Source organism: Sturnus vulgaris, chromosome 3 (genome assembly GCF_052056855.1).
Source record: "Sturnus vulgaris isolate bStuVul1 chromosome 3, bStuVul1.hap1, whole genome shotgun sequence".
Lineage (NCBI taxonomy): Eukaryota > Metazoa > Chordata > Aves > Passeriformes > Sturnidae > Sturnus > Sturnus vulgaris.
The window spans coordinates 87,134,009-87,159,936 of NC_142245.1; the positions used below are offsets into that span (position 1 = coordinate 87,134,009).

Sequence of the window (25,928 nt, forward strand, 5' to 3'; positions counted from 1 at the left end):
TGCCTAAAACTACTGTATGTCCTTCAAAGAGCAATGAAACCAAAAAGCTGATTTGCAGCCTTTCAGGGCACATTCTTCAGCTTTTTCTATCATCAGATAAATAAGAATGAGGCCCCAGGACTCAGAATCACAGAACTGTTAGGGTTGGAAGGGACCTCTGGAGATCATCCAGTCCAGCACCCCTGCCAAGGCAGGTTCACCTGGAGCAGGTGACACAGGAACAACTCCTGGTGGGTTTTGGATCTCTCCAGAGTGGGAGATTCCACAGCCTCCCTGGGCAGCCTGTTCAGTGCTGTGCCACCCCCAATATGAACAAATTCTCAGTCGCGTTGACATGAAGCTTCTTGTGTCGTAGCTAATGACGCTTGTTCCAGGCTCTGCCCCGGCAGCCTGCTGAGGCCAGGCCCGTCCGCGCCACTGCGCTCGGAGCTGCGGCCGGGGCCGCTTGCTGTGTACTCACCCGTGCACTCGGGGTTGTGGCACTCCCGGCTCTCGGCCCAGGGCCCTCGGCACTCGGAGCCGCCGTGGGCCGCCGCCGTGCACTGCCTGCTCCGCTGCTGGGTGCCATTGGAGCAGGTCACCGAGCACTGGCTCCACGGGCTCCACTCCTGCCACTGTCCGTCCACTGCCGCGGCCGCCGCAAAAGAGATGGACACAGCAGAGTTACCACCGGAGCCACGCAGGTGACCACAGCCTCTGGGGCTGGGCCCAGCCTGGCTGCTTATGGCAGTCGAATACACAAACCAACGCTATGAGCTGCTTTAAACCAATACAAAACTGTTTTCCTTTTTCTTCAAATAAAGAGCGTCCCATCTCCTCTAATTTTACACTGCTATCAAAAGGGATAAATAATGATTTTGGGCACATACAGTTTGAAGGGTCTTACTAAAAACAAGGGCTCATAAAAAAAGACTGGTCTTTTTAGGAAAAAGTCAGGGCCGTTCTTGTATCATGCAAATAAACCCTCTGAAGTAATTTATAAGATCTGTAGTGATAGTTCAGATAGGTCAGATTATGAAGTTATTGGTCCTGACGGTGAAACCAGATGTCTTTAGTTGAACAGGAAAAGGAAAACGAGAGTTACCACTTTGCTCACATGCATTCTCTCTTCTCTGTATTCACAATGCTGAATATATTTTTATCATTAATCCTCCCTGTAAGGTAAATGATCCCAGTTCTTCAATATTCTTTTGAGATAAAATGTAGCATGACAGAAACCGCCCGCCTTCCTTCCTTCCTTATCAGATCTGCTGTTGTGTTTGCATATTGCCTAATCCTCTCTGAATTTGTCAAGTTAAATGTCTGAACAAAATGGAAATGGTGGAAATAGCTCTGTATTTAGTAATTTGTATTTGCCTATGCACTTCAGTTGGGATGAATATTCTCTTGAGTAAAGGTTAATGACTGTTATTAATAATTTTGTATACCAGAAAGCTTATTGAGGTAAATGAAAATATTAAAAATCAAGACAATGAAAAACATAAAGCAATTACGACTTTGTACAAGTTAAAATTTATATGGTCCATAATAATAGGACTAGACAGTACATTTAAAAACAGGCAAGCATTATGAAACGTGTTATGACTAATTGTGCTAATTCAGGATCCTGCATTCATAGAGATTGCAGCAATCATCACTTCCTCATTGCCCCTGCAGTTAAATATAATCTCAAAATGTAGGTTCTAATAAAATTTAGATTAATACTCGTCCTTGAAAACCTGGTTCTGTAACTACTAGTGCTATATAAGCACCACAATTCCAAACAAGGAATTTCACTTGGTGCACTTGCCAAACCCTGTTTTCAGGATTCTTCTACAGGAGAGTTGGAATAGCAGCTCCCTAAGCTGATGGTGTTAATATCTAAAATAGAAAGCAGAATCTTTAAGTTAGTGATTAAACATACTGTTCTGTATGGGTGCATCACTGTTCAGTGAATAATGAAAGTAAACTATTTTGCTAATGTCAGACATTACCAACAGAACATTTCAAAGGTACTATCCATATCCCAGGCCTAGGATCTCAGCACCAGTGAATTAAAGGAAGAGATTTTCCAAGGCTTTTCCCTAAAGTTTTGTATTAAATATTCTATGTAATGCCTGGTTGTGAACCACTTCTCAATGCAGATGCCTCTGAAGCTATGAAGCTGTGCCCTGATAATTTATTCAGAAGAAAATGGAAATCTTTCCAAACATGGATGCTAGTTTCCCTCATTAATCATAAAAGGTTTATGTGAAGAGGAAAACATTATGGAAATTACATTTCAATGCACCCTCTTCAGTTTTATTCGTTGCTATATAGTATTATTTAGGGTAGGAAAGATCAAATCAATTATTATCCTGTCTTCGGAGAAAACTCATCCCGTGGCGTCTCATATATATTTCATACATCTCTCTTATTTATCTTTAGGAGAAAGATATTTCTATTTCAGAAATACCCTTAAAAATGGAGAATTCTACATGAAGATTCCCTTAATAAATTGAAAATGCAAATTGCAGAAAATCTTAATATTGAGCAAAGACTTAAAGTGTTACTTTTAAATGTAACAGTATAGAAGTGCCTCTGAAAGTCATTTAGGTACAAATGATGGCTCAAAATCCAAAGTTCTCAAATAATTGCTTATTTTGACAGATTATGTGTAATATCTTTTGTTTTTCTTCACAATACTGAAGCAAATTGGATGCATTATATGTATATACCTTTTGAAAAAGTTAGTCTAAATTAATGACAATCTAAAGACAAAAAGTTAAAAATCAATTTTGAAAGAGTATTTTTTAATTAAGCTTTAATTTTAGTGTATGGACAGTTTAACATGAAGCTCATGTATTGTTTATTTGGTTAGTGGCAATTTTTAAAAATTGCTTTAGCACATAACTACCAGAAATGAGGCACCTAAAATCTGTACTACAAAACTTAGCGGGGATTCAAATAATGCCCTAACTTGTATGAGCTTTTCTGTCTGTACACATGTAAATAATATCCATTTCGAATAAATTAGCAATTTAAGTATTATGGTTTCACAAATATGCTTGTCATATGATGAATAAATAATTAAAGTGAATCTCTAAGCAAACATAATTCATACAAGTATGATGGACACAAACTAAGTGACCTCTGAATGTCTCTTTAAGCCACACTCAGGAAGTTGTTTGCCTTTTGGTTCTCTGAGACCCATCCTGAATCAAGACTTCCTACACAACATACTGTGCCCTACAGAGAGTGTACTTCAAAGAAACTGAGCATTGTTTGCATCTGTCTTGAACAGTTACCATCCTGACTATATACTTTAACCACTACAGTCAGAATTATAACAATATTGCTCAAACTAGTCGCTTTAGATAATGTTTTTTTTCCTATGTGCAAAGGGCTATAAAAAAAATCATAAACAACCCACATTAAATGCACAGTAACAAAGCAGAGAGTTGCTGTATGAGCTCACCAGGGCAGAGTGCAATATTGCAAGGTTTGTGCTGTGTTTCAGGTCCATCACATGATCTTCCCCCATACTGGGGAGGTATACATGACCTTGTCCTAGTTCTTTGGCCTCGACCACATGTGAATGAACACAAACTCCAAGGTGACCATTCCTCCCAAACGCCATGTACTGCAACAAACCATACAGATTTTAACCAGAAACAGACACACAAGTAACAAAAGGATTTCAAAATAAACAAGATCAGTATTTCAAATAGGAGTTATTTTGCCACCTTCAAGGAAATCAGTACATAGGTAAGTTTTATCATATGAAAACACATACTTTTTTTAACTTAGTTAATTTTAATTTAATTATATTTTCTCTAAAGTATATTTTAAAATATACTTTGAAACGTTTTCTCTAATCTTTAAACTAATTTCACTATCACAGTTTCTCTTCTTTTGACTTTTTTATGCAAGATGGCTTTCCTTTTCAGAAGTTAGTTATGACATCTTTGGGCCCTGATTTGATATGTTTAATAGCCCTGATTTTCAGCCGGCTAGTTTTTGTGAAAATCGGGCATATGCTTTCTGTATCAAGGCAACTCTAAAATCTAGAAGCAATCAAAACTAAGCTTTCTTTTGAAATTATAGGAATAAATGCAGTGATTTATTACTATGTCAACATCAGTAATCTTAAAGTTTTTTCAATTCTTTAAATTCTGGTGGAAATATCGCAGCAGATGTGCTTGATAATCTTCCTTAAAAATTCCAAGACCACATAAGTAAAAGAAATATGTACCATTTCCTTATTTTAACGTATTGATTGATTTAACGGACTGTAATACATACTTTACTCTTCGAAAAACATTCATTCAACAAACCGCAAATACCTTCAGAGTTCACAATAAATTACAAACTTATACCACTATTTTTATAAATGAAGATTTGATAATATTAGTATAAGGAATCATAGAAGATGAATCTTTCTCTACTTTCAGCTTTTCCTACTATAGGACAAACTGATATGCAATATCCATGTGAACTTACATACCATATGCAACCCCTTTAAAGAAAAATTCAGTGAAATTTTCAGAAAGTTCTCTACACATACATTCGTAAAACAGCTCTATATAAATTGAATAATACTGCAAAGCAAACTTTACCTATTTTTCTTCTGCTTAAGTACGAGCAGTTGCACAAATTTAAATTAGGCAATGTGAGAACAGGAATTTAGGGATGAGACATGCAATAATGTTAAACATTCAAGAGAAATCCAAAGATTGGTATCCAGACTGAACATCTCACTCGGTACTCGGTTTCTGAAGCCCTGTCTGAAGAGTATCTGAAGGGGCAAACTGTGTATAACATCTGAGTGTATCAGTGGTAATGATTCACAACATTACAGAAGAAATAGATTTTCTGTTTTGTCCTCACTTTTTGCATCACTGTGAAAGAACTTCTCATATATAGGTTTCCTTTGCCCTGAAGGCACGTATCACCTGCCCAGTTTCTACTAATACAACCCTTTTCTTGCAGGAATCAGAATAACATTTCCTTGAGGTGAAATTCAGTTGCAAGGCTGTGGAAGGACATCCAGCTCCCTGGCATATTATCACAAATTTATCAGTAAGATCAAGGGGAATTCAGCAAGTAGGTAAGTTCTATTGCCTTTCATTAAAAGTAAGAAAAATTGTCATTTCAGACACTATGTTGAGATATAAAAGTTTGTTAGTTAACTTCTGAGAAATTGTACCTGACAGAAAATGTCAAAATTTATTCAGGGAAGATTTTAACCCACTGGACAACAGCTCAGTTGATGAAAGGTTTTCCTTTGGTCACGTAAAAGTGGTCAAAAAGACCACATCCCACGTCCTTATTATCTTACTCTAAATATCATATCCATCTGCATTATATTAAAAAAAAATAACCCTCAGGAACAGTCCAAATTAATGCTAAAGTGACAGATTTTAGTCTAGTTAGTTTAGAAACCTTAATTAATTGTGACATTTTTGTCAAAACCAGAAAGTCTAGCACTTCTAAAAATAGTAAATTTATGACTATACCTGCACATAACTTTTTTTGTTTTATCTGTTCTCAACAAGTACTATACTTCTACAGCTGCTTTGATTCAGCTATATAATCCAAATAATTATTTCTTGTTGGCAAAGTGTTAGATTACAAATCCAGACACATCTCTAAGATTCTCAATTTTTATCATATGAGCAGAATTAAGGAGAAAACAGTTTTTCAGATCAGATTCCAAATAATAACCAGTAATAACAATGACATAATTTCATCTCCTGATACCACAACGGTTGATTAAAATGTTCAGATGCAACAAGAATTTAAAAATGTATAAAACTTAGCTAAACAAAATCCAAATTTTAAAAAATTATTCTCTAGAAAAATAATAAATTGGAAAGGTCTTGACTCTATGTAGACACAGAGTGAGGCTTATCAGGGCATATATAAGCCTAATTAAGCCTATTGCTTAATTTGGAATTTTGATTCTATGCTGTCAAAATGTTCTAAGTTAGTTGCCTTTATTTGAAAATTAAAAGAATATGTGCTGAACAGCTCTCTAGAGGTACTGTCTTTAACCAGTGTATATTTGGATGTATATTTCTTCTGGCAAGAGTTGACTGAATGCTAGCAGCAACACAGAACAATTCTTATGTGATTTTGGAACTAAACATAAGCCAAAACAAAATATTTCATTTTGGGTGGACTGAAAGCAGCCTCTATCTGTTAGTGGTTTAAATTAAGCTGTGCCAGAATTCATCTTCCATGACAAATTTCATCTCATTAAGTAAAAATTTCACAGCACCTTCTTGCTTTTATAGACTTTTATATCTGAAACTAGCAGTCTAATAATAAAGTCAAGGGTGGAATAAGCGTAACACTAAAAAAAGTATTACAGAAGTGCCCAGTATTATCCAGATTATCTGTAAAGGAACATTTTAATTTAAAGTTTCTTACTCCTGATTTTTCTTTCTGTTTTTTTTTTTTTAAATTATTATTTTATTTACATCTTTGTTCTTTAATAGTATTTTCTAAATGCAAAAAAATCCCCTATAGCATCTGATGAATTACAGCCAGATGAGCTATGCCAAATTACACCAGATGGAGAGCTGGCCCGCAGAGGAGTTACTGTTTTCTATAACACAGTTTCAGATGCAAGATTCATTATTTGGGACAAAAATATTCAGATTATTGCCAGCTTCTCTGTCAAAAACATTGCTAGCACAACAAGTTTGGATTACTGCAAAGCATCTTTCCCATCTCTCTGCCACTCTGTGAACCTAATCATGTTGAAGTGAACACCCACAATATTCACAACACACAACTGCTGTGAAGTGGAAGGAGGCGTTAGGCCATGCTGGCCTTCATCCTACAAACATATTTTGTGAGATTTTTATTGGGGTTTAAATGCTTTTGATTTGTTCAGTTTTAAATTGAACAGATACTGAAAAAATATTACGGCCATTGACATGATGCAAGTAGGCCCAGTGCTGTTTAATATCTTCATCAATGACATGGACAGTGGGATTGAGTGCACCCTCAGCAACTCTGCAGACAATACCAAGCTGAGTGATGTGGCTGACAAACCTGAAGGACAGGATGCCATCCAGAGAGATCTGGACAAGCTGTAGAAGCAGGCCCATGCTTCTAATAAATGCTATTGGGTTCAACAAGGTCCTGCACATGGCTTGAGGCAACCTGGTTTCAATGAAGGATGGGAGATAAAGGGATTGAGAGCAGTCCCGTAAAGAAGGACTTCAGGCTGCTTGTGAATGAGATGTTGGACCTGAGCCAGCACTGGGCATTTGCAGCCCAGAAATACAGAAACATATTGGGCTGCAGCAAAAGCATCATGGCAAGCTGGGTGAGGGAGGAGATTCTGCCCCTCTGCTCCACTCTGGTGGGACCCCACCTGCAGTGTTGCATCCAGCTCTGGGATCCTCAGCATAGAAAGACATGAACCTGTTGGAGCACTGCAACAGACATGATCAGAGGGATGGAACATCTTTCCTATGAAGACATGATAGAAGAATTTGGGTTGTTCAGCCTGGAAGAGAGATCTCCATGGAGACCTTACTGTGGCCGTCACTGCTTAAAGGGGGGCCCCAAGAAAGATGCAGACAAGATTTTTGTCAGGTGCTGTTGCAATAAGATAAGAGAGTGAAAAAAGGGAGGTAAGTAAAACTACCTTAGCAAATAACACCAGCCAAAATATAGCATTTGAGAATACAGATGTTTGAAATGGCTTAGTGCATTCCGGCTCCTGCCATGTCTTGCTTACCCATAAGCTAAATTTTGTGGCAGAAGGTGTTGAAGACAATAGAGAAGGAGAAACAGAAGCTGAGATGATCTGCAGGCATGGAAATCCCATGTTCTTTCCCTTTTAAGTTTTAGCTGTGTTAGAATTATTCACTAAACTAAAATGAATCAGGAGCAGTAATGGATCTTGAGGTGTTCCCACTCACAAATGAACCAGTGGCAATAAAAATTACCTGAGCTACATTTTGTTGTCTACTATGCTGCACTTTTCTAGAATAGTATTGGTCTGAAATAAATATAAATAACCCCAAAATTAGGTAAAAAGTGGTTCCTTCATTATTTTGCTTGAAGTATTGGTAATACTATTTTGAAATTTAAAGTTCTATTCCAATACATATGAAACTTGTGAATCCCATTTTCCAAATTTTCCAGGACACTGAGATCACAGACAAATATTCTCTAACATTCCAGTGAGTATCTTGGACAGCATATAAAATATATTAAAGTGTACATAAAGAATATCAAAAGGCAATTGAAAAAAATAGTCTGAAAGCTTTGTAGTAATATTTGCAAGTTTAACAGTTCCTTTGAAGCCTATAGATAGATGCATGAAGTACAGTAGGTCATTCTGCATATTTTCTTATGTTGAAGGGGAAACTTCTTGATTAGGAAACATTCCAGCTCTCACAATGCCCCCCATCCATGAATTTACTAATCATTTACCCACCAATGAATTTACTAATCATTTTGTCAAATGTCTGTTTTAAATATACTTAGTACAGACCACATATTTTTTTATGGATGCACTGGGATAATCCTGAACTGTGCAACCTTCTGAGTCAGGATACATAATAGAATGAGGACAGAGGATATTTGGGCTAATAATTAAACGGATTTTTGAAAAATTAATGGAGCTGTGCCTAGGAAAAACATATTTCTAAATTGCTAATCTTGCACTCTGCTACACAGTAGTGACCCTGTAGTCAGACAGAGAACAACATAAATTAATAAGGTTATTGTAACTGTATGGAACAATATGCAAAATTAAGCCCAGAAGACTAATTATTTAGGAAAAGTAAGTCAAGATACATAGTATCAGAATCAGCTGTGGTGAGCTAAAAAAGAAAATACCTCGGCAGCGTAGACGCTAAGAATTGGTAGTCTTTGCTCGTACGGGGTATCAGGAAACAAAAGCTGGATCCCAAAGTGTGAGTGGATCCCAAATGGCCTTTGTGACATGAGAAATATTGAGCAGTGTTTTGGGATGAGCGTTGTTATAAGCTTGTTTGACCATATAATATCTGAGAATTAACTTCTTTTTTTTTTTTTTTTTTTTTTTTTAATGAAAATGTCATCTCCCTTTCTGGAGAGAATGACAATAAAATTCTGAAAATTAGGTGATTTAATCCTCTTTCCTCTTCTTAGTTAATACTAATGAGCAAGAAATCAGGCAGAACTCATTGTGAGAGATGGACTGTGTTTTCATGTTCATTCTTCACATAGCTTCAAATGAATATTTAAATCTATCTTTGATTGTTTGCAATGCTTATTAATTTCTTTTATAGTTCTCCTCTTTCACTTTTTATTTTTGCACTTGAGAGTTCTTCTGCAGTATTTCTCACCTCTGGCACAAACTAAGCTACTCTAACTGTTTTAGAAATACCTGCTATTTTTGTATGGAAACACTTCCATGTGTAAAGTTTTACCACTTCTAAAGTATTAAAACTCAGCTCTAACTAGGCATTTCTACTCTGAAATATTAGAAAATTTAATGTGAATTGTTTAATTTAAGCACAATAGAAAAGCATTAGGTGTTGAGAGCAATTCTTGTTACCATCATGCATTATCTAGAGACAGTCTTGTAAGTTGCTTTCCATTACAGAAGCTCCTTAAATGCTTATAATGCTGATACACAAACTCTGATGGGGTCACATGCACTTCCCATTGGCTATTTTTCAACACACAGTAACAGCATGAGAGTTTGATTCTACATAGTACTGCTTATTGAGATAAGGTCCAAGATTGTCTGTATATGACAATTTAATTTACTTCAAAAACGTACTGAGCTTCTCCAGAAGCTGAAGATGGCTCACCACCCTCTTGGGATCAAATGTTACAGAGACCTTGCTATATCTGAAGGATGGTATATAGTCTTTTTTTTTTTGCATTTCAGTCACAGCAGAGGAAAAATAATGTAGTCATGGGGCATATGCCTTCCCTCTTGCTTCCCATCATAGATTAATCAGATCCACAGGTAGAGTCTAAAGAAAGATGTGCCCTTTCAGCAGCTAACTTGAATATGCCTGTCTCTTCTCCTCAGTGTATAACTACTGCTGAACTCCAACGATGTCCAGATCTCTCAGACAAAAGGAGTAGGAAAACTGTGATGCAAGACACTGATGACCTTTACCGTGTGTCAGATGTAAGAGAGTTACTTTTGTCTGATCTTTTTTCCTTTGATAGGTAGCTGTTGCACTTTCTTGCCAGAACAATGTAAAGGGAAGTCCATGAAGACATAACTGTGCATAGAACATTGTCTGGCCCATTGCCTAGAAGAGAGTATTCTAAATGGCAAAACAATTGCAGTGTCAAATAATATATGTTAACCCACCCTCTTAATTAGTCTCTGCTCTTTAATGTATTCATGATCTGGATTTCTTCCCTAATTTGTCTTTGTACTCGGGCTACCTTCTCTTTTCTAAGTGAAAATGAGAGAATGTAGACTTTTTGAAAAAAATACGAAACTGTCAGTAAAAAAGGTGCTCTTGCTCCATATCTTGACTGTTCTGAAAATAAAAATAATAACCTACACGAAAAAAATTCACAGGTAAATAGAATTACAATTCTCTGCTTTAATTGAAATGCCCCTATGAAATCCATGTTAATAATAATAAAAAATAAAAATATATCGTTCAAATTCTTATCATAATACAGTTCAAAAACATCCACAATTTTATTTATTGGCTGCTAACACTACCTGGACAGAGGGCAGTGTTATTGCAAACCCTTGATTCTCTTAAAGGGCCGCTGCAGTGTGTCCCGTAAGGTGATACACAAGTTCTGGTTCGCACCTGCGACCCTTGACCACAAGTAACTGAACACGTACTCCACTGGGCCCACTCTTCAACACCAGATTCACCTGTATTCAAGACAACAAACAAACAAACATGAATATAGACATAAGTATTAATGACTTTTTTTTTAAATATTTTCTTTTTTTTTTTTTTTTTGCTGAAGCTCATTATTATCTGCTCTTATAAATCAAAGGAAAAGGTACCACGCCAATATAAATAGTTAAAGGTTTATGGAGTAAAGCAGCTGTGAAAATGTGCAATGAATAGAAAACAAAGACATCTACAATGCTGCAATCACATAACGCCTGTCAGAGGGGAACACTTTGATGTCTTAGCATCATTTACAACTTCATGAGAACTACTGCCCTTCAACACTTCAGAAAGAACACTACCCTCAAGAGTCTGTAAGTACATAGACAACTCTTTTTATATAATAGCAAAGGATTTATCTTTGATATTTATACTTATCCCTCTAGAATTAAGGAACCCTACCAATAAGGGAATTCCAATGCAAAAATACCCAGACAATCCAACCCCTAGTCTTACATTTTCTTCAGCAGAATCATATAGCATTTGAAAGAAGTTCCCTGACAGAGAAAAACATTTTGCTTACTAAATTTTTGCCTGAAATATGGGATGAAAACTTTGATAATTTGCTGCACAGATCTATTCCTTGCTTTTGACCTACAGGTATGCTGAATTCTTGGGGGCACCACACTTCATTACTACACATAATACATACTACTATGTTCAAAATTGTCAGATGTAATTTATTAATACTGCATATTAGAAAAGAGGATTTTTTTTAAGTTTTTGAGAGATAGAATATAATATTTTTATTTTTTGAAAGCAGGTAATGCATAAAGTTTTCTTGCACGGATGCTCTGGAAAGAATACTTTAATTTCATTCTCATGAACAGTTATGCACAAAATTCTGCAATTACTTTCCCAAAGAAATTCCTGTTCAGAAAAATAGATCCCTTGCAAATGCAAAAATAATAGGAATATACGAATATACCTCACTGAACAATTTCAGTAAATAATTGTGCATAGAGGTTTAGCTTCTTCCGTTAAAAATCAGCATGTAATGTAAAATGGCAGCTGAAACCCTTTATTGCATGCTTGATTTTAAAGTGTAAGTCCTTTTTGAAACAAATGGGACTTTCTGTTTTAAAATCAGTGGCATGATAAAATCTGCAGACTTGAAGAGCTTGCTCGAAATTTCAGTTATCTCAGTATACTTGTAGTCTTCCAAAAGTTTTGATACTGATCACAATCAAGGCATTGTCTGCAAACCAGGAATATTCTGGTGCTATCTTCCAAGAATGCAATAAATGACATACTATTTCTTCAACCTGTGCTTTGTAGCACGAATCTGTGAATCTCTCCAAGCTGTCTTTCTTTTGGTTGTTTTTTATTTCCCCAGGTCAAGCACGAAACCTTTGCAAAATGATTGTTTTGTGCTAGACTTCTATTCTGCTAGACCTCAATTCTGAGGCTATTCAACACTTAAAAAAAAAAAAAAAGTTCTTATTCAGTAAAAAGACAGAAAGTTTTATAATTAGCATACAAATTCCTCTGTTTTTAATAAAATTATATGCAGTTCCAAAAATTTCTATGGAAAAGCACAAATTTATGAGCTTTCTACACACAAAAATTCACCAGTGATTTTTGTAGTCCTTTATTTGTTAAGTGAAAAAAATGGAAAAAAACTAAATCACTGATTATTGTTTTAGTCGTTCTTGTGACATTAATTTAACACTTTGATTAGGCAGTTAGATGGCTTGGGTATAGGTTAGATAATACAACATGCTAAATGTATTTAATATGTATACAGCCATTAACAATTATAAAATATATAATATAAGCCCTGTATGTATGGTAAAAAGACTTGTTTTACTGTGGGTTCCTAGGCTAATACTTTTTGTCTTTTCTTATATGTTTGAAGTTTGACTTTGCCCTTATTGAAACGGTTTAGATAAAAAGTCAAACAGCAGAAAAAGTTTAAACTGTTTCTCAGTATGTTCTTCATTATGTAAAACAGTTTTATATACCAGGGCAAACGATCCATTATTCAACACAGACATGTTAACAGTGCACAGCTAATAAAATACAGAAATTGAAAATTAAGAATTTTAATTTTTTGATATCATAAAGTGATAAAAATGTTACTCTTAACACTTGGAATATGATGGAAAATAGTAGCAACATGATTATGAGACTGTTGTCAGACTGTTGTGTGACTGCATTGAGTGAATTTTTAAATTAGTATTAATTTTAGAAGTTCTGAGAATATATATACTGTTCATTCACAAAAGGCATAATTTCTTAATATACATCATCATATGTAAAGAGGGCTCAAACATTTGCTGGAGAAAGATCCTCCATATTAACATGCTGTACAGTGCAAAAAGAGCAAAATGTATACAAGATAAAGAACACACTTATCTCACCAGCTGCTTTGCTTCCTTTTATACAAGGCATTATGATTTTTTTGTAATTTTTAAATTTTCAGAGTATTTTGTATTGATTTCAGGACGATTGTTACTTATTTTAAAAGATTTAAAAGAAGGGAAATATCTTCACATATATATAGCATTGATAATTTACCATTTTGATTTAAACACATGAAGACTGCTATATTTTCTAGAATAAATCTAGGTTGAGTACATAATCTGTAAATATATCTTCCATTGTTTGCTTTTCTCTTATCCATTTTTTTTCTTTCCTGAAATGAAAATTTTGAAAGGGCTACTTTTTTAATTTATCTTCTTGTTTTCTATGATTTGAGAACTTTAAATTTTTTTTTATCAATCATATTAAATCTAAAATCTCAAATTATCTCTTAGCAAGCTACCAAACTCTCACTCTCCCCAATACTTGACACATAAGAGGAAACATAACTTACTGTATGGAAGGCCTCATTGATCTGTGTAAAACTTACCTGCATTATACTCTCTAAATCCCATAACACCTAAGGGAAGGATCAGTCCAAACACATAAAATGACAAATATAGAACAAGAAATTATTCACACAGTATTTTTTAATAAATGTTTTTACTGCCTCAAAACACTCTCCAACCAGAAAAATGTGTATTTCGATACCACATTTTGAAACTCTTCAATTTTCAGCAAAATTTGGTGGATTAAGTCCACAATTCTAACAGTATTAAATGCTTTTCATGAATCTTTGCCAGGACATTTCTCTATTCCTAGCTCTCTGCTTTTAAAAGCATACAAACATTTTGTTGCACTTTTATATCTGTTTTATTATTACACAAAGTAAAATATCAAGGCTTAAAATATAAAACCCCATAAACTCAGTAACCAATTACTATTAATATTTCTTAGTGGGTAAATTAATGAGATAGATATGTTAGAAAAAAAACCTTATGAATCAGTTTAGGAAGATACCACAATCATTTTATTGCAAGAAAAATGAATGCATTACAGGTGAAGAAAATATGCAATGATCACTACAAAGGAAAAACAAAATGAAGAGATGAAAATTAGTATGTCCAGAAAGAGCACAAGTATTACTTAAAATGTGTTAACCTGCAGCATGGAAAATATAGATTACCCCAAACTTTGGCATCTAAATTTATATGCTCATACATCTCACATGCTTTCAGAACAGGATCTTGTAAACCAATCCTGTATAATTTTGAACGTTCATCTCCCACTCCACACACACAATGTATTGGAAGGTGATGGTATAAGTGCTGCATTTGTAATGCAGCCCTCTAACACCCATAATAGATGCACTGCAATGCATGACTAAAAATAATCAAATACAAAATTTGCATGAAATTATTAAAGTTTTGGGGATTTATACAGGGAAAAAACCCAGATAATTGTACTGATTTTTTGAATAATTGTATGAATTCAAAAAGCAGCATAAAAGCAAAAGTGTTATTCTATGTAGTAAGCAACTAAAATTATATGTCTGAGCTAAGTATGTAAGTGATAAGTTCTACATTCCTAAACAAAAACTGCATGGAGACCTAAACAATTCTAGGGTCCCTTCTTCCACTGCATTTGCTTACAGTAGTGTCTGGGAGTTAGCCATAAAAAGCAATCCTATAGATTAATACAAGGGAAATAGACTTTTTCCCGTTCAAAATTTGTTACTAAACAGATCTACACTGATTGGCTATACATGTACTTAGATTGCTTAATATATTGATTTCTGCAAATCTGTTAAGTAAAGCACCCTACTGCTAAGGAAGTCAACATGCAACATAACCAAAAGCAATTATAGCTCTTTTACTGAAGTGGATAAAAACTGGAAGCATTATGTATGACTGATGCAGGCATATATTCTAGGTTAGTTACTATGGAATACAGAGGAAGTTGTTTCAAATCCATACAAAAATTATGGGGCACAAGATTGTCAGCTCAGGACCTTACTGGAATGGAAAGAGTTCGCTTTTACCAACAGCTACATGAGTCATTATTGAAGTCAAAATGGGCAGTAGTTTTGGTGTATGAGAGCTTAATTCAACTCACCACTAAAATTTTGTCATTGACCTCAAAGCAGCTATGGTAACTGTTGGTAAACAGGCTAATCAGCTTATTTTCTTTTTTTTTTAAATTACTTCATTTCTAGGTTTCCAATATCACCTTGGCATCTTTAGATAATGATGAAGTTGCTCAAACAAAATTAGAAAACATGTTTTAGATGAAAAACTGTTAGATAATTTGCACATTCAATTAAAAACTACTTACGGCCAATTTCATTTAGCAATTATGAATCTGGAAACTAGAGAACAGAGCATCGTGCTGGGCCAAAGATAGTAAATGCTGAACGCATGCACATTAAAGTCACCCCAGTAATTAATTAATTTGATAAATGCCTAAAGCTGGGATTAGACAGTCTATTTATAAAGAAATTCTGAAGCATGTTCTTTAACATCTTTGAAAGAACGTTAACATGTCACAGTGAGCTGTCCTGTGTTTTGTACATGTGAGACTGCTTTAATACTGAAGAAATTCATGCTTACACAAAATGATTCAGTATTCACATTCACAGTGCATGTTTTTGCATGATCTACCTAATTCTTAGCTACTTTATTTATGGACTTTAACTGGTGAAAAAAAATAAATGATTCAAAAAAAGTATCAGCTTAGAAAACTGACAAATATGCAGCAAAAGATTATGGAAACATGCAGTGGTCTTGCTAAAATTAACAACAGTAAATAGAAAAAATGTAACTGATGTATTACCAGTTTGTGCCATAAATTTAGCAGCATCAGCTTGTTCCTGAGGGACCCTTTTCTCATGAACAGATCGAGGTCGCTGACTTTTAATTGTATGATCTCCCATCATTCCAAATTCTAAAGACAGAATAAAGGTTTATGAAAGCTTGTGTGTAGACATTTCTCAAAAGTCACATACTGTCTCATGCAATATGTTCCTAAACATACCTGGAAGTTGCTGGCAAGAGTCAGGCAAGTGATCATAGCAGTTAACATCAACTTAACTTTGCTACACTCAGCTTTCAATAAATACTTAAAATTTATGTCTGCAGATTTTCCAATATGATTTTATTTTATGAACCAACATTTAATGTAGTGACACATACTATAAATAAGCTGTATGACATGGGACAAAAACAGTTATTCAAATGCAGACATTCTATTCCTTTATTTTAAATCAGTGCAAACCACACCAGGAAATGACTGTGACAGTGTTAGACATTGCTGTTCTGTGGCAGAACCTGCTGCTCCTCCAGAGGACTTCTATTTCTGCACTCATCTTTCAGGCTGATGAAGCCTTCAACAGAGACAACAAGTCATCTTTGGGAATGGTGGCAATGGGAAATTACAATAATTTAGCCAATGAACTGTTTAATTTTTAGGCTGAATACAGCAGAACAAGTGCTTGTGATCTGTTTCCTTCCTGAAACCTCTCAGTTAAAAAGACTACAGATTGTATCTTACTCTCCACATTGATTTTAATAGGGAAAACCTATGAAAACCAGTGACATCAAGACCCAGAGTGTGGGAGACAAGCGTGCTTTAGCTGTTTATCCTGTTATCACTTCTGTCATTTTCCCTCTCTTGTCCTGTGCAAGCCTCCTAGACTTCTACCTTAGCTCCACTTTTCATTTCTGTAATGAAATGCAGAAAGTCTTTTGCACTTAGAGGAGGACTGCTGTGTCTTCAGCACAGTTGCCTATGAGATCCTCCCAGGCACACACAGCTGTCTGCAGCTCAGTGCTAAATATTCTGTAAAAAAAAAACCAAACTGGGACTCTAATTGAGGAAGCGTGTGCTGAGAAATGTGGGTTAACTTTGAAACTACTTCAACTACAATCACATAAAGTTTCTGATGAGGCAGAAAGTGTCTGAAACACATGGAACACAAGCATTATAAAATACCTTTCTGATGGAAGGTTACCTTGCAAATTCAAAATTCTCCCCAATTTGTAAAGGCACAAAGATAATAAAACTTACCTTTCTGCCTCAAAAACCACAAAACATTATATGAGATGTAAATATCACTAATAAATATGATTTACAAACACATTGTCTTGATAAATCATTAAAAACATTAAAATTTCTATTTAAAGAAACAAAAAAAGTATACTTATTTTTAATAGGTCAATCAGAAGAAAGAAGTTTTTTCCTTTCTAGTAAACTATTGATGTATTTCTCCAAATTAGTGTTTCTGTTTGTAAATATTCATTAGTGGCACCATTAAAAATACATATTTAATTATTCATTTGAGAACAGCAATGCAGTTCACAGTCTAAAGGGAATATTTGAAAATATAATTGATAAATATATTTTGAGGATTAAACATTCAACATTTTAATACATCCCAGAAATAAATATAAAAGATAAATTATACACATATATACACATGCAAATATAAAATATATATATGTATGTGTATGTATACATATGTTTGTTAAAAATTTTATGAATAAATTTTCACAAAATACACCTCTTCTACAGCTCCTCTGATTTAAGGTAGCTTTTTATTCTGTGGAAAATCTCTTATTACAATCAATATTCTAATGCAAATTATGATTAGAATATTTTTACCATTTTTACAAGGTGCAGTACAGATGACACATTTAAACTGTAATTAATAACATGGTAATGGCAGGAGACTTTACATAGTTTTTCCCCCAAAGAGGCTGTCACAGCAAGGCATGTGTACTCTGAGTTTGCTGCCTGCATGATCTCTGCTTGTCAGGCAATTTGGAGGGTATGGCACCATTCTTGCAGAAGACTAAGTTCTACTTTTTAAGTTACAGAGTGCAATAATGGGAGACCTTTGCTAGAGGAAGGCTTTCCAGAGGCATACAGGGAGGTGGTGAATGTTCTGGTCCCAGTCCTGCAGCAACTTGTGCTGGGTGTGGGCACATGCAGTGTCCTGCAGGACAGAGACTGCTGGTGAAGAGGCAGAGGGGTGTCTGGGAGATCAGTTCTCTGCATCGTGGATAATACCTGATGTAGCTCCAGTCACAACTATGGAGTTACAAATACCACTGAGCATGATTATAATGCCTCATTTTTTTCATTTTTCCACTTAAGCAACAACACATTTTCAATTCACTTCAACTATTGCTGATGGTCTTTGAGATGCACTTTTCAGCTAATCTCCCTTTGATATATTAAGCATTTATATAGCAAGTATATATTAAAGATAAATTTTTCATTACCCAGATAAAAATATTTTTATAGGTTTTCTCAAAAAAATGGAACCAGACTTATGTAATGCTCTTATTTTCATATTCAGCTGAAGTATTTAACCAAATGCCACATGAGAACAAAAGCAGTACCAGGAAATGCAATGTACTGGCATGAGTGAGGCCTCATTAAAATTCAGGCCTCATGAAGAAAAAAAGGGTAAAGAACATTTTTTAATAGGATCAGAATTGTCCACTTTCTGTGTATAAGTACAAAAAATTGTCTCAAAACTGTTTAATCTAAGAAGTTTAGAAGTAATGTATTTTTATGAAGCATTTTTAATATTATATCTTATTTAAGTTTACAATAAATACTAAATAGAATGAAACTTCCCTTAATTTTCAGATCCTAGGTAATAAATATAGAAGGTGAACCCATTATGCAATACTTCACAGAGAAGCAGAATCTAAATGCTTTCTGGGCTGGGAAAGCATTTTAAGTCAGCCTAGAGTATGACTAAATGGCACAGTAATTTCAAGTATCTGTTTGTGTGGGAAAGGTGGTAAGAACCATCCTAATGTAGGCAGTATCTGGCACAGAGGTGTCCTGCAAGGTCAAGTCAGCATGATTCAAGACCTGATATTTGGATATAATATCAGATATTTGAATTGACATTCTGAGTAAATTAATTTTTATCATTCTCACTCTTCTTACCTAGTTCTTGCTGCTGAAAATAAGTTTTCTAACCCAGAAGAAGGTATTTTTGTAGACATTAGTTTCTGAAGAGAATTTTTTTGGTGATATCTGTCCTAAATTTTATTTGGGTGAAACAGGACAGTTCGTCTCTGCTTTTACCTCAAACATTGATAGTAATAACATTGTTCCATTAAATACAGGGGGAACGTAAATCCTTTCAGCAACAAATAGGTGCATGGTCTAATTCAGAAATTGACAGAGTGACTCTAAGTTGGGCCTGGAAACAGGCAAGGGTTTTAAGCCTTTTTTTATGACATCTTTAATGCTATAATCTACACAACATGAAAATAAAGCCTATAAATACCTCAAAATGTAAATAAAAATAGCATTATGGGGAACCTTGAACCATTTTAACCAGACCAAGACGTATAACAAATCATAACACAATCCAGATATTGGCAGTAGAAAAACCTGAGGTTTAATTTTCTGATAAAAGAATTTATTCTGCTCTCAGTGGTCCTTTGGTGGCTATGGAAATATAAGGGATCACTGCAATAGGATGCCTATTTTATCGCTCCTCAGCTGCTCATAATGGATCCATACTTCAAAGTATTTTAGTGATGCATATATTTTAATATGGATGTGATGTATCATTTGGTTAAGCATTGGAACAGACTGCCCAGGGAGGTGGTGGAGTCACCATCTCTGGATGGTTCAAAAATGACTGGATGTGGCACTTAATGCTATGGTTTAGTTGGCATGGTGGTGTTTGGTCAAAGGTTGATGATCTTGGAGGACTTTTCCAACCTAAATGTTTATCTGATTCCATGATTTCATTTTACATATAAGATGAGACATGTAATATAGTTCCATGCCTTCTAGGAAAGTAAAAAAAAATTGCAATTCCAAAGCTTACAGTTTGGTATTATTTACAGTGCTTAACACTAGCCCCATTGGCTTTACCTTTATTGTTATGTTATGTTATTTTTTATTCCTATTAAGTAACCTTTTTAGTTTTTAAAAGAGAAGCTAAAATCTTGCGGCCAGTGTAGGTGTACGTTTTTAGGAGAGAAGAGAGGTGCCATGTGCTCTCTGTAGGAATAAAGAAGAAAAAAATCTGTTAACAGTATAAAAATGCAAACTAGGACAACTGAGAAATACAAAAGAAAAATATCAGCTTTGCAGTGTTCTATTCACCAAGGCTAGTCTGCTTTTTGACAAGTGCATATTCTTTAAAATTAAGGTAAATATCAAACAGATTTTATGCCTAGGCTGTTTTATCATATTTGTAACATATATATTTGTTACATATATATCCTAGTCATCAGATGACATTATAAACCATGTTGGTTTGGCTTTTATGGCTATTTTTTATCACATTTCATGGGAACTTCACAGTGAAAATGTATCATGATGTACCATCTACTATGAATTGTGCTATTTATGGTGCAGGGACACACTGGCATTAATATAAAAAGCCTTTTTCATCATAGAAGTTGGTGATGACATCATGAATGAACTAAAAAAAAAAAAAGTGATTCTGAGACCTCTAGAGTTACCCCCTTAGGACATGTACAATGTCAAGGAACTTCTGAGAGTTTCTGAGTGTCATCAGCTTGTACAGAACAGCCTGGAAAGTAAGAGCAGTTTCCTGAAAGCTTTTCAGAACCTTAAAAGCATGAAGAGGCAGTCGACTCCCCAAAGTACTGTCATCTTCTTTCACCCACAGCGCTCCAGCAGTGTGATTCATACTATCCTACCCACTCCTGAACTGTAACTAGCCAAATGAGTGTTTTCATTTACTCCTGACTACGAAATGAACAGAATAGGTCTTGCAGCCAGAATGTGCAATAATGCAAACTATCTCACATGCAGTAGCACGGCATCCTCTCTGTGCTAACATACAAATGTTTCCCAGAAATGATGCAAAATGCTAATGTAAGTCCCAGGTGAAGGAGGAGGAGGAGAGGGAGAAAGGAAGAAAGAAGACTACAGAAATTTATAAAGAATCAGTTTGTTTAAATCAAATTCTGGGCTGTTTGTTTAAATCAAATTTAGTTACTGAAATTAACTAATTTCAGTTGATCTGAAAAATTTCTGACTTTCAGGAGCTTGAAAAAGTTTTCTGCATATTTGTTTTTAGCCCATTCTAGACGTTCTCCCACAAAGATACACAGCAGTAGCAGTATTTGGGGCTTTTCATCACACTGGCAACTGGTCAGTACAATTTCTTCTGGTCACTAGATGGCAGAATGTGTGTTGACTTAGAAACACAATTTTGCATTGACTTGACAAGCTGTGACTTTCTGTTTCATTTTAACTATAAAATTATCTCTCATACCTAAAAAATGTCACTACATTCAAAACACTGAGGGTTTTTTGTTTCCTTCTTTATTTTTAGTTCTTTTTTTGTAGGATTGAAGATTAATAAAACCCCAACAAAGCACCCAAAACAAATAAAACACGAGTTTCAGGGTTTTTCTGATATTTGGGTTTTTTTCCCCCTTACAGTAAGCCCTATGACAGAAGAAAATCTGAGGAGCATTCTCTTCCCTACATCCAGCACTGTTTCACTGTCGCAGGGTACCAAGGCCCCACAAGGAAGCACTTGTTCTCTAATTCTGCATTGGCAGGACACAGAGCTTCAGGGCATTAGTGAATACCATCACTCTGCAGTACAGATTTAAGCTATAGCTTTCTATGGGAACCCCTTAAAATGATATTTCCTCATGAGGCAGGCAAGTTGCCAAAAGGGTAATGTAACTATTAGCTGAATTAGATTTCCATGGGAACCTCTTCTTAGTGAATGTGGAAAACGTTCTTAAAACAGCCTTTGCTTACTTCTTATGTAGATCCTGGTCGCATAGAAAGTTCCCTTTTGGCTCTCCAAAACAGAATGGAAGAGCTTTGATCAGCTTCAAACTGAATGGCATAATTTCTTTCACTAGAGTGAATTAAGATCTGAACTGAGCTGTATTCATGAACACAGTGAGAAAAATATGGTATTACTCATGAAAACATAGGAAGGATTTTATGACAGTGATTTAGATAGAAAGGCAAAAGCATTTGTACTAACACAGTATATTTTTTAAATCGTACTAAATTATTGCATTTTATCAAGTAAAAGACAGGTAAACATTTGTAGCATATTAGATGCAAAATTTCCTTCTCTTGCACACAGGGATATCCTAACACATATACGTATGCACTCTTTCATCTCTCAAAAAATTAGGGACATTAATTATGTATTCTAAACAGTCAACATATTGTACAAAGGTAATTAGTTTATATTCATCTCTAGGGAGACCCATTTACTCCTAGGACATAACTTTGGATTAATACTACTGCTGGTATTTTTAATGACATAAGAAATGAAATAAGAAATGAAATATTGCTGAATTAAAATATAAATGATAGCACAAACCCCAAGGAGCTAGACTTTCTCATGGCAATGCAATCTGCTGTCTCTCTGTGCATCTCTACAGTGGCTCTCTTGGCCAGGCATTATCTTTAGTGGGATCTGAACCTGTTTATTTATGGTTACAGATTTGATCAGTGAAGAATATCATAAAGATGTAATATTTCTTTACTTTCAATGTGCAGAGAATGCTGAAACCATGCAAACTCTACTACTTGCCCTCCTGGTCCCAATTGCTAATCACCATATATCTAGGCAGGAGAAACTGAGAGTAAAAACCTAGTGAAGAGACTCATACCTGTTCAAAATGAATGCAAAATGTCACCATAGCAGGTAGTGTGTTTTCATATGTGCTTTGAAGCATCATAACTAATCAAAGAGGAGAAGGAGGGGTGAATGGAAGCCCAAACTGCAGGTTTACCTCTTTTTATATCTACCAAATCTGACATTTGTGATTATCATGGCCAGGTAGGCAGATAATGCTCTGTAGTTCCCTTTTTTCCATTCAAATATTTCCCTAGTAATCCATCCCAAAATGTTTGTGTACATATAAAATTACCAATACTGATAAAAAGCACTTTACATTTTCAAGTTTAACATTTAAATCCTGTAATTTCAGTGTTATTTTCTCATTTTCCATACTGTTCTCTCAAAAGAGTCATGGATGTAGTAACACATTGAAGAATGAAAGCACAGGGGCTTACCTTTATATATTTTTGCTTTTTTAAATGAAAGACTTTAAATGCATTCTCTTGTAGTATTCTCATCATTTTAATGCTTCTACTGTAATAACTTATTCATGTGTAGCCTTTAAAAATTTAAATCATGGTATAATAATAATAATTCTTCAATATTTTCATTTCCTCTTCATATTTAATACTATTTTACTTCTGCATTAAGTATTTTGCATTTGTCATATATTTACTAATTGAATTGCTGATATGGTTAGCCAGTGCAGGAGTTATTTCAGAATGGCATCATTTTTATATAAACACTCTCTTTCCTGCAGCAAGCTACGTAATTATTACACACAGGCTAGTATGTGCCTTTTTATTGTTCTGTACAATTATAAGTCAAGAGATGATGACTAAGAATAAACTGTAATTTCCTAAGCTATTCTTGAATTCAATAATTCTTATTTTCTGTTCTAGAAAGACTGAAAAATAAGTAAACTGCAGAAAGCAGGACTCACAAGGACATCTAGACTATTTCCTTGCCCTGCAACTATTTACCACAGACATTTCTGCAGATGGTTGCCTAATCTTTTCTAAATTATAGAAGCACTCATTAAAACATGAGATGAATTATCTATGAATTTTTGACAGGGAAGTTTACACTCTGTGAAAGATTCTAAAGCTGTATGAAGAGAAGGAACAAGAATCAGTATTTTAAATAACAGGTACTGCAAACTGTAATCCCTAAGAACAGTTAAACTGAGTGTGGATTTTTTTTTAAATGGTAAAGCTTCTAGGTGAAGCTAAATGATATTGCATGCCTTTTAAAGAGCATTTTCTTGTCCTTATTTATGTCTCCTAAATGGTTTTTATGAGAAAATAATAAAAAATGGAAGAAGTGTTACTGGATGTGAATTTTGCACATTACATTTTTATAGTTTGCAATACCACAAAGCTGGGTATTTTGTATACAGACATCATGGATGGCTAAATTTTATGTAGAGAAGAGAAGAATAAAAGTAAAGAACAAGAGCCTTGGCTGTTGTAAAATGTCCTCATTCCATCCAGGCAGACTAAAGTTTGTAAGCTGAGAAGGTGCACTAAAAGGTGTTTACCAAAACCAGAGACCTACTCTGAGTTAAAAGGTTTATATAACCAGTTCACAAGGGTATGTGCCCTGCCTAACTGTCACTTGCAGGTTAATGATCATACATATGCAATTTCAAATATGTTATTCCACCCACTTCATCATGGGAGATCCATGTATGGCACACTGCCCTGATAGGAAAGGTGTTGCAGTGGTTTCAAAAACAGACCTGGAACCTCTTGAAAGGTATCGTATGGTGCCATAAGTCCTCTTTGAACTCCTATGGGACACCTGTGGTCTTAAATATGAGTCATAAATAACTCTTCTCTAGTCAACAGAATAACCTTAATGGGAAAAGACAAGACAAATGAGAGGAAACTCAGTGATTCAAATTTAAACCTCGGATAAAATTTTCACAGTCATAGAATGGTAGAATTGTAAAGATCAGAAAAGACCTCTAAGAGCACCAAATCCAACCATCATCCCAGCACCACTATGGTGTTCACCTCTAAACCATGTCCCTGAGTGCCCATACCCATACATTTTTTGAACACTTCCAGGGATGGTGACTCCATCACTTCCCTAGACAGCCTGTTCCAATGCTAAATAACTAAAACCAAATCCTAAAATAAATCTAAATCCTTCCTTCAGAAATACATGCATAGGATTTTAAGCAGGAAAGCACACAAGAGATCTAACCAAAAACTATCAATGAAAATCTCTTGGACCTAGATCTTTTGGGATTATTTGGAAATATATTAGAAATTTTCACTGGCTTTAGTAAAAGCACTTTTCTATGTCTCTGAAATTCTGATTTCAGAGTCAGACCCAGCAATTCATTTAATGTTTTTAAGGAGTCAATTATCTCACTGAGGCTAGAGCTCAATGTTCTCCATCACTCTTACTGCATAATCCATACTTGGAAAACGTATCTCAGTTCATCTGCTAACGTGTCCTTCCTAGTTCTATGGGCCAGTGTCAGAGAGTACCATGGCTTATTTTACAGGTGTCACCCATGCAATGCTTCTATAAAAGCAAACTAACTGTTCAGCTGCACACCTGAGCTAAACAAAGCAAAGTTTGTCAAACACCTGTTATAGAAGAAGTTCACCCTGAAGCCATCATTAAAGGACTGAGGTGCAGAATTTCTCACCTGCTTAACACCAAACCAAATACTGACTGCCAAAATATTGAAAAAAAAAAAGAAAAGCAGAAAATGAGCAGATGTATTCTATGGGCATAATCCATCTGATCATGGTGTACTACTCTTAACACAAGAACAACACTTCACCGGATTGAGTAGATGAATCCATTAGAATTAGTGAGACTATGATAATGATGCTCAACACGTCCACCAAGCACACAGGTTACTCTGAGACCCATCAACGTTATGCTGGTTTTTGTAACATATTTTTGTAACAGATTTTCTATAAACTTTTTAAAATGCTGTTTTTCAGCATAGTCAGAGATTTCTACTCTGTCATGGCAAAGTGCCTTCTGGGCCACTTCACTGATTAAATTATAAAGCAATAGAAAACACAATCTAGTTGACACAACATTGATATTCATAGGGAATGATACAAGGGAAAATCATGGGGATGACACTATTGAAGTAGTACATCCTCAGAGGTGGAAGAGCA

General features: G+C 35.1%; 1 protein-coding gene across 14 annotated transcripts in view; it reads right to left on the reverse strand.

The window, feature by feature from the left end:
* Positions 1 to 25,928, reverse strand: part of ADGRB3 (adhesion G protein-coupled receptor B3) — a 440,618-nt gene that overhangs the window by 247,465 nt on the left and 167,225 nt on the right. For 13 of the 14 annotated variants that reach the window (XM_088162232.1, XM_088162231.1, XM_088162222.1 and 10 more), the window contains exons 3-6: positions 15,996 to 16,106; positions 10,673 to 10,834; positions 3,437 to 3,601; positions 461 to 625 (exon numbers count right to left, since the gene is read on the reverse strand). In XM_088162232.1, the coding sequence (XP_088018358.1) occupies positions 461 to 625; positions 3,437 to 3,601; positions 10,673 to 10,834; positions 15,996 to 16,106 (603 nt within the window). The remainder of the gene's footprint in view (positions 1 to 460; positions 626 to 3,436; positions 3,602 to 10,672; positions 10,835 to 15,995; positions 16,107 to 25,928) is intronic. The other variant, XM_088162223.1, reaches the window with a different exon arrangement.